Source organism: Dipodomys ordii, unplaced genomic scaffold (genome assembly GCF_000151885.1).
Source record: "Dipodomys ordii isolate 6190 unplaced genomic scaffold, Dord_2.0 Scaffold11, whole genome shotgun sequence".
NCBI classification, from domain to species: Eukaryota; Metazoa; Chordata; class Mammalia; order Rodentia; family Heteromyidae; genus Dipodomys; species Dipodomys ordii.
This window is the reverse complement of record NW_012267227.1, coordinates 6,867,047-6,876,061: the sequence shown is the minus strand read 5'-3', so window position 1 is coordinate 6,876,061 and position 9,015 is coordinate 6,867,047. Positions and strand designations below refer to the sequence as shown.

Sequence of the window (9,015 nt, the reverse complement as noted above, 5' to 3'; positions counted from 1 at the left end):
GGAAGAAAGAAAGAAAGAAAAAAAAAAAGCAAGCAAGCAAGCTAGGTACCAGTGGCTCATGTCTATAATCGTAACTACTCAGGAGGCTGAGATCTAAGGATCGTGGTTCAAAACCAGCCCAGGCAGGAAAGTCCATGAGACTCTTATCTCCAATAAGCCACTAGAAAACCGGAAGTGGCACTGTGGCTCAAATGGTAGAGTGCTCCCCTTGAGCTGAAGAGCGCAGGGACAGTGCCCAGGCCCAGAGTTCAAGCCCCACAACCGACTAAAAAAAATTGAAAAAAAAAAAAAAGAGTCTCATGGACTTTCTCCTACCTGGGCTGGCGTTTGAATTGTGATCCTTAGATCTCAGCCTCCTGAACAGTTAGGATGGCGGGCAGAAGCTGCTGACAGCCCAGCTCCATTATATTTGAATTGCTACTAGAGCAGTTTACCAGGATCTAGCCTCCATGCTTGGCCACTCTGGCTAGAAACTCACCAGGGATTATTGCTATGTGTGCCTATTCCATTCTCATAACAACTAACCCTCATTTCCAGATGGATCCCTAAAATGGCCCAGGGCAGGGAGGTGGCTTTGGGATTAAATGTAACCAGTGGGAAGCTGAAATCCGGGTTCTTGGTTACCGAGAAAGACAACACAATTCAGTATCAGCAGACAAGTTACAATGGGGTAGAGGAGGAAGACTTAGCAAAGGAGGCAGAAGAGGGAGGAATATATCAGGGAGAAAAATTTCTAGAAGTGGCAAACTCTACCACTTCGTGAATTACCAGGAAGATTTTCCCCAAAAAAGAAAATGGCTCATCGCTAAGTAGGAAACACTTAGTGGCTGGCACATAGTATAAATACCCAGTTTAAATGCCAGCAGAAGTGAGTGTCAATCACTTTACCACAGAGAAACTGAGGCATGGGTGGCAAGAAAAGTCCTTGATGTTCAGCACTGGACAGTAACTCAACCGAGATGAGCACTTAGGGTCTCCTCCAAGTGGGAAAGCACCAGCCCTGAGTGAAAAAGCTCAGGGATGGCACTCAGGCCCTGAGTTCAAGAGCCTGTACCAGCACGCACACATATACATACATACGTATGATCAGACATGGATGGACACACACACACACACACACACACAAAGTTCTAACTGCAAGCAGCTATATATGAGATCCATTTGTTACACAGCAATGCATGACACATACAACATTCTTAAATCTTTAGACTCCGGAAATCAAGGAAGGCCACAGGATCATGAGTTTCCTTTTTCTGGCCACTAATCCTGGCTCTACTGAAGTAAGACAGAAGGAACTTCATCCTGTCAGCTTTAGCTAATGTTTCTAGTAAGCGCCGAACACGAGAAGTACAAGCCAGAAATGCTTAGAAGAAAACGCTGGCTGAAAGCATCCCAGAAGATCCACAGAGGAGAGGTGGACAATTTGGGTCAGGATGGGAAGGGTTGATCTCATGCATGAAAACAAACCTTCACGAAATTTCCTCGGAAGCCTCTCCCTCCTCCTCCCCCCTCCCCTCACCCCTATCCGCTCATCAACCTACATTGACTTACATCCACCAAGAAATCAAACACGCGGGCGTGAAGGGCCTTGGCGAGCGCGTCCCGGGTGTAACAGGCCTGCTCCACGTTGAGAGTCACGTGGATAGACTCAGACTTCCCGCCCCACTTGCTGTCCATCTGCCGGCTAGTCAGCTTCTCCTTCAGCCGCTCCTGGTTAATCCCCAGCAGGTAAGCCGGAAAAGCCAGAACTGCAGGAGAGAAAACACAATTAGAACCCACCTCCCAAATGCACGGAGCCGTGAATGGGGCACCGTGTGCACAGATACATGGATTATGGTTAATCCCTCAATTTCTGCCCCCCCCAAATAAAAGTCCTATCCAGCAAAAGAGATCCTTACACACTTACCTATTTTGTTTCCTCCTCAGAGAGAGAGAGAGAGAGAGCGTTGTACTAGTACTGGAGCTTGAGTTTGGGGCCTGCTGCTCTTGCTTGAACATATCAACCAAGACTGGTACTTTACCACTTGAGCCATAGCTCCACTTCCCATTTTTTACTGGTTAACTGAAGAGTCTCATGGACTTTGGTGCCTAGGCTAGTTTTTTTTTAGGTTTGGGTGTTTTTTGTTTTTGTTTTTGTGCTGGTCCTAGAGCTGGATGCTACACTTGAGCTTCTTGTTTTATATTTTGTCTTTTTATTTTGTTGCTGTCAGGGGCTTGAACTCAGGGCCTTGGTACTGTGTCCCTCAGCTCAAGGCTAACACTCTACCACTTTGAGTCACCAGCCACTTCTGTTGGTTCCCCCCCCCTCCCCTTCCCCCTCCCAGTGGTTAACTGTAAAAGTCTCATAGGCTTTCCTACTTGGGCTGGCTTTGACGATCCTCAGTCCTCAGCCTCTTGAGTAGCTAGGATTACAGGCATGAGCCACAGATACTTGGCTCCCAGATTTGTTTTTTTTGTTTTCTTTTTAACTACATAAGCCAATTCCTATGATGATTTCCAATCACACAAATTAGCAGTCCAAGAAGGACCACTATGATGGTGGCGAAATTTCTAAAATAGACACTTCTCTGAGCTTATGGCCAGATGCCCTGGATGGAAGTCAATCAAAACACATTTCCTTGGCTTCAGATATTGTTTTCTTCCTAGGGGGTAGGATGGGGGTGCAATGTTTTCATGTTTTCAAGGACCCTGAACACCTGTTATCAATGAGCTGATTTGAGGATCATGGTTCGAGGCCAGCCCAGGAAGGAAAGTCCATGACTCTAACTTCCAAATTATTGCCAGAAAACCAGAAGCCACACTGTGGCTCAAAGTGGTAGGAAGCTAGCTTTGAACACACACACACACACACACACACACACACACACACACACACACACACATTCAGGGACAGTGCCCAGGCCCTGAGTTCAAGCCCAAGGGCCATCACAAAGAAAGAAAGAAACAAAATGAGGCTCATGGCCAGACAACTTGTTTGAGGACTTAATACCAAGAAGAGGGCTGTGTTAGACCTGGGGTTTTCTTGATTTCTAATCAGTGTGCTCCACTGTGAATAAATGATAGCATTCTCAGGCCTGAAAGAAAAGTTCCAGTTGTCTCAGGATGAATAAAAGACTTTTACAGATGCAAATGAAAATTATGAACTTTTTCAGCATAAAGCTTGACCAAATGTCTCTGATTGAAGGTTGTATGGAAGACTTTATGACAATACTGGGTACCAGGGTATACACAAAGTCCTCAGGAGGCAGAAATCAGGAGGATTGAGGGCTGAGACCAGTCCAAGCATTAAAAAAAAAAGCTCATTGGGCTAGGAATGTTAGTGGTAGAGTGCTTGCCTAGCACAAATGAAGCTCTGGTTACCCCATAAACAGAAAAAGCTAGAAGTGGTGCTGTGGCTCAAGTGGTAGAGCACTTGCCTTGAGCACTGACAGGCTCAAGGACAGTGCCCAGGCCCTGAGTTCAAGCCCCATGACCTGAAAAAAAAAATTCATGAGACTATGTCAATCAATAAAACGCTGGTGGTCCTGGTGTTTGTCCAGCATGCCAACTATACCAGAAGCATAAATAGGAGGATCGTTGGCCTGGATACAAAAACAACCAAGGAAAAATGGCAAGGTACCTGGCTCAAGCGGCAGAGTACTTGCCTAACAAGCACCAGGCTCTCACACGATCAAAATTAAGTTGATAAAAAAATATATAGTACTAATAACTAATATTAAAAGACAGATGCTAACGGTGGAGAAAACACAAACCTCCCTGCCAAGGCTGAGCTGTTAGAATGGCACAGGTGGTGTTGGGGTGTATGGAAGCTGACATTTCTCAGCCTTCAGTTGCCGGAGATTCAGTTGGCGAACACAGATTGGAAAATAGTAGAATGCCAGAATAAGGAATGCGTCATTGATTTGAATCCTTCCCCAAAATACTCCCAACAAGCCGGGTGCAAGTGGCTCATGCCCTGTAATCCTAGCTACTCAAGAGGCTGAGGTCTGAGGATCATGGTTCGAAGCCAGCCCGGACAGGGAAGTGCGTGAGACTCTGATCTCCAATGAGCCACCAGAAAACTAGAAGTGGAGCTGTGGCTCAAAGTGGTAGAGTGCTAGCCTTGAGTAGAAAAGCTCAGAGATGGGGCCCAGGCCTTGAGTTCAAGCCACAGGACAGACATAAGTACAGACTGGGATAGACAGAAGGACACACACACACACAGACACACAGACACACAGACACACACACACTACAGAAGAGACAAAGGCCCAGCCCAGCCTTTCATCCTACAGAACAGGGAGGGACCTGAGGGTGGTGGGTAGATACCTCCAAAAACAAGGCCTGGAATTTGGCTAGGAATCAGAGCCACAAGCTTAGCAAAACAGCCAAGCCGACGAGAGAGGAAATAAGAGTACTTGGTTTGGACAAACTCCACGCCAGGTTTTCCAAGCACAAGCTTTTTATGGCCTTTTTATTTTCTTCAGTGGCCAGCCTGGTGCTGAAATTATAGGGCTGTTTCTCCTGACTTCCTTCAGGCTGGGAATTTCCATGAGGTTGTGTGAGTGAGAACAGAGGTCCCGGAGGCTTGGGGGAAGTAGAGGAGGAAAGAGAGAAGGATGAATTCTCATTGAGAGTCATGTAAAACAACAAGGAAAACCATTCCTAAAAAGGAATGCTTCAATGGAGATAGGTTCCTATTATCGCGTGAAAGTAGAAAGCAAAGTTGGGCTTGATTTTTTCCCCCCATTTAAATTTCGGGTGCAGGAAAGAGAGAAAAACCTTCAACGATGTGGCAAAATTCCCCCTTGGACAAATTTAAAAGGAAAATGGGGTTTCTCTGTGTTCAGGATACACTAGTGACTCACAGCCACCAGCTACAAGCTACTGAGGACCGCAGTTCTAAGGATGGTGGTTCAAAGCCAGCCCTGGCAGGAAAGTCTGTGAGACTCTCTTCTCCATTATAAATGTATGCCACTAAAGCCCAGCACCTGTAGCTCATGTCTTTAATCTTACTTCCTTAGGAGGCTGAGATTTGGAGGATTGCCCCAACAGAGGTTAGCCCCGACAGAAAGTTCATGAGATGAGCCCTCTCCCATACCGTCTCTCAAAACCAAGAGCTAGGCATGTTGGCCTAGCTCTAAATCAGGTGGATTGTGGTTCACATACATGCCTGGACAGGAAGTAAAACCCTCTTTCAAAAACAATCTGTGCAAAAATGGGCTGCAGGTCTAGGTCATCATTACAGGGCCAGCCTAGCAAGCAAAAAGGCCCAAGTTCAAATCATAGTGCCACCAAAAACAAACCACGCACAAACAAAACCTATGACACATATTCACCCTAGAAAGTTCATTCAGAAGATCAACACAATCATCTTCCTCGGCATCAGGTGATGGCTTCAATCAATCGAAGTCAAGTCAAGTGACAGAATACTACACAGCTATCAAAAAGGATGAAGCTCCTTTCTGATCTGATACAGAATCATCTCCAGGACAATAATGTCCCATGAGAAAGCAACTATATAGACACTGAATTACCAACTCCCAACGCAACACAAAAATAGGGGAACTGAATGGGTGAGTGCGGTTGTTGTAATATTCTTGGAACCCTGGCTGATACTGAGGAGAGGCACGCATTGAATGCACAGGGGTGCATGGAGCGCCTTCTCTCGATACCCCTTTTATAGTGTCAGTATAAGACCCACCCACAGAACGAAATCCAGAACCAGATTTTGAAAAAAGAAAAGACAAGGAACATGGTCTACCCCGATGTTAGACCTACTTGGCTCCTTCAGGGAGAGAATCTGCCAATGCTAGACTGTGTTCATCTGACAGAGAAGGCCACAAACACCACACCTCAGGGAGGAATCAGACAACCAGACAATCACATAGCCGAGGGAAGGTGCGGGCTGGCTCAGGCCGCAGCTGTTCTCAAGCGGCGAGAAGCAATAGAGGACCTTTCATTTATTGTTCTTTTGTGCAAGTCCTGGGGCTTGAACTCAGGGGCCTGGGTGCTGTCCCTGAGCTTCGTGTGCTCAAGGCTTCGTGTTCTACTGCTTTGGAACCACGATCCTCAGATCTCAGCCTCTTGACTAGCTAGGATGACAGGTGTGAGCCACTGGTACTTGGTTATAGAGGATTTTCCTACTCAAGAGGCGAGAGAAAGCCAGTGTGTTTCCTCACACACCATCACCAAACCCCACAGAGGAGGAAATGGGGGTCAAGGGGAAATGGTATCCCAGACACCGGGGTGCATTTCTCAGGCCAAGGATAGTGTCAGCAGACACAGACTCTCATCCTAATACTCGCATTGCTCAGCTTTCTGGATAGACACCCCGTTCTTTTTTAAATTATTATTATTATTGTTTTACTCTCGACTTCCTGGTAAACCCAATTCATCATAGTCAGATACCCATCAGAAGTTAGCAGAACTTCCCTCTTTTATGAGAAAAGCAAATAAAAATGCATCAAAGCCACCCTTATTTGGGATGGAAATATACTCAGTGCCCAGTCAGCAATGAGTGGGGACACTATTTATTACTCAGGAGCTAAATTTATCATCCTGGAAGAATGCTGAGAAAGGAAGAAATGCCTTCCTGGGTGGGTTCAAGCGGGGGGTGGGGGGGTGGGGGGGAGCCTGGAAGGTCGTGGATGCCATGGTATGTGGGGCAGATCATAAGCAAAGGGAGTTCAAGCAAACAATGTGGAAGCAAGACCATTGCCCAGCAGGCAGCAGCACTGGATTGCTTCCAATACCATCCCGAGAGCAAAGCTCATGCAGAAATCTCAACCCAGTTAGCAGTCGAAGTCTCATGCAGAAATCCCCACGCACTTAACAAAGTTGACTTCTTTCTACATTCAGAAGTCAAATTCAATCCAACCTCAGGACAAACCTGGTGGCTTTCCACATCTGCCCACACTATCTAGCTATCCACACTATCTACTATTCTATCACTTTCTTTTGTTTGGTGCCCATCCTGGGGCTTGAACTCAAGGCCTTGGATGCTGATCCGGAGCTTTTTTCTTTTTGCTCAAGGCTAACTAGCACTCTACCACTTGAGCCACAGCTCCACTTCCAGCTTTTTGGTGGTTCATTGGAGATCTGAGTGTCACAGACTTTCCTGCCTAGGCTGGCTTGGAACTATGATCCTCAGATCTCAGCCTCCTGAGTAGCTAGGATGACAGGCGTGAGCCATTGTCTCCTGGGTATCAATTTTTAGATGAATGGAGACAAAAGCCAGAGAAGAAAAAAGTTGCATTAAATGACTCAGCTTTTCACTTCGCCACAAATCTAAGAAAAGACATTCATGTATGTCTTTTTTTTTTTTTGAGGAACTTCCATAATCATGTGTATCTTTAAACCCGGATGTGAAACTCTCAGACTTCTGCAAGATTAGTAACAAACTGAAATGATTTCATAGGGTGTGGCTCAAGTGGTAGAGCACTTACAGAGTAAGTGTGACGCTCTGAGTTCAAACTCTGCCATGGTTAATAAGGGGGAAAGAGGCATTTTACCAAAAAAAAAAGAAAGAAGAGAAAGGAAGGAAGGAAGGAAGAAAGAAAGAAAGAAAAAAAAAAAGCAAGCAAGCAAGCTAGGTACCAGTGGCTCATGTCTATAATCGTAACTACTCAGGAGGCTGAGATCTGAGGATCACAGTTTGAAGCCAGCCTGGTCAGGGAAGTTCATGAGACTCTTATCTCCAATTAACCACCGAGTTAAGTGGAGCTAGAGCTCAAGTGGTAGAGTGCTACCCTTGAACACAAAAGCTCAGGGACAATGCCTAGGCCCTCAGTTCAAGTCCCAAGACTGGCACACATACAAAAAAGCAATGCTTTTATTAATCATCTATAATGTGGGACATACAGATGCTGGAAGGGAGGAGAGGAAGGAAAAGGTTGAGTCTTTCTGATGCTCATTATAAAAACATTTGTCACCTTGTGTGTGTGTATGTGTGTCGGGGGGGGGGGGTAATCCTGGGACTTGAATTTAGGGCCTGAGCACTGTCCTTGAGCAACTTCTGGTTTTCTGGTGGTTCATTGGAGATTAGAGTCTCAAGGACTTTTTTTTTTGCCTGGGCTGGTCTTGAACCATGATCCTCAGATCTCAGTCTCCTCGGTAGTCACGATGATAGGCGTGAGCCACTGGCACCTGGATCACTTGTCATCCTTTTGCAGAGAGATATACCCCAGGTGGGACTGGGCTGAAGCAGAGATCTAGGCAGCTGTAAGCAGAACCGAGCACCCCCCCATTCACCACCACCCCCCCGCCACTACTCAGCCACATGGCTGAGCAGCCCATACGTACATTCTTCACTCTCCACCGCCGCATAGTTCCCCACTTCTTTAAAGCTGATATTCCCCAGGTGGAGGATGCCAGCCACGATCTGTAGCACCAGCGTCTGCTCTTCTGCAAAGATGCCGATGACGTTCATGGCGTGCTAAGTGGAAGAAGCAGTCAGACGCATCACCATGGACCGGGTCGCGTTAGAGAGTCACATCTCTGTCAACGTGTTTACTGCCCAATGCACTCACACCCATCCTGGAAAAGTTGGGCTGACATTCCATACAACCTAGGTGCCCCTCGGAGTGCCTGGAAGGTTCTATGAGCAGCTACAGTTGTGGACAAGCCTCCACATCTGTGCCACGGAGACCTCTGCTTGCAAAGTCACCTCTCTGGCTACGAAGGTGGCTTAGTGGTAGAGGGCTGGCCTTGCATGCATGAGGCCCTGGGTTCCATTCCTCAGCACCACATAAAAAGAAAAAGCTGGAAGTGGCGCTGTAGCTCAAGTGGTAGAGTGCTAGCCTTGAGCAAAAGAAGCTCAGTGACAGTGTCCAGGCCCTGAGTTCAAGCCCCAGGACCAGAAGAAAGAAAGATAGAAAGAAAGAAGAAAAGAAGGGAAGAAGGAAGGAAGAAAAGAAGGAAAGAAAGAAAGAAGGAAGGAAGGAAGGAAAGGAAGGAGGGAAGGAGGGAAGGAAGGAAGGAGGGAAGGAGGGAAGGAGGGAGGGGTGAGGGACAGAAAGAAGGGAGGGAGGGAGG

General features: G+C 46.7%; 1 protein-coding gene across 1 annotated transcript in view; it reads right to left on the bottom strand.

Moving 5' to 3' along the window:
- The window catches only part of Myo1e (myosin IE), a 136,201-nt gene that overhangs the window by 49,230 nt on the left and 77,956 nt on the right, over positions 1–9,015 (bottom strand). The window contains exons 8-9 of the mRNA XM_013009939.1: positions 8,284–8,416; positions 1,552–1,748 (exon numbers count right to left, since the gene is read on the bottom strand). Coding sequence (XP_012865393.1) covers positions 1,552–1,748; positions 8,284–8,416 — 330 coding nt within the window. The remainder of the gene's footprint in view (positions 1–1,551; positions 1,749–8,283; positions 8,417–9,015) is intronic.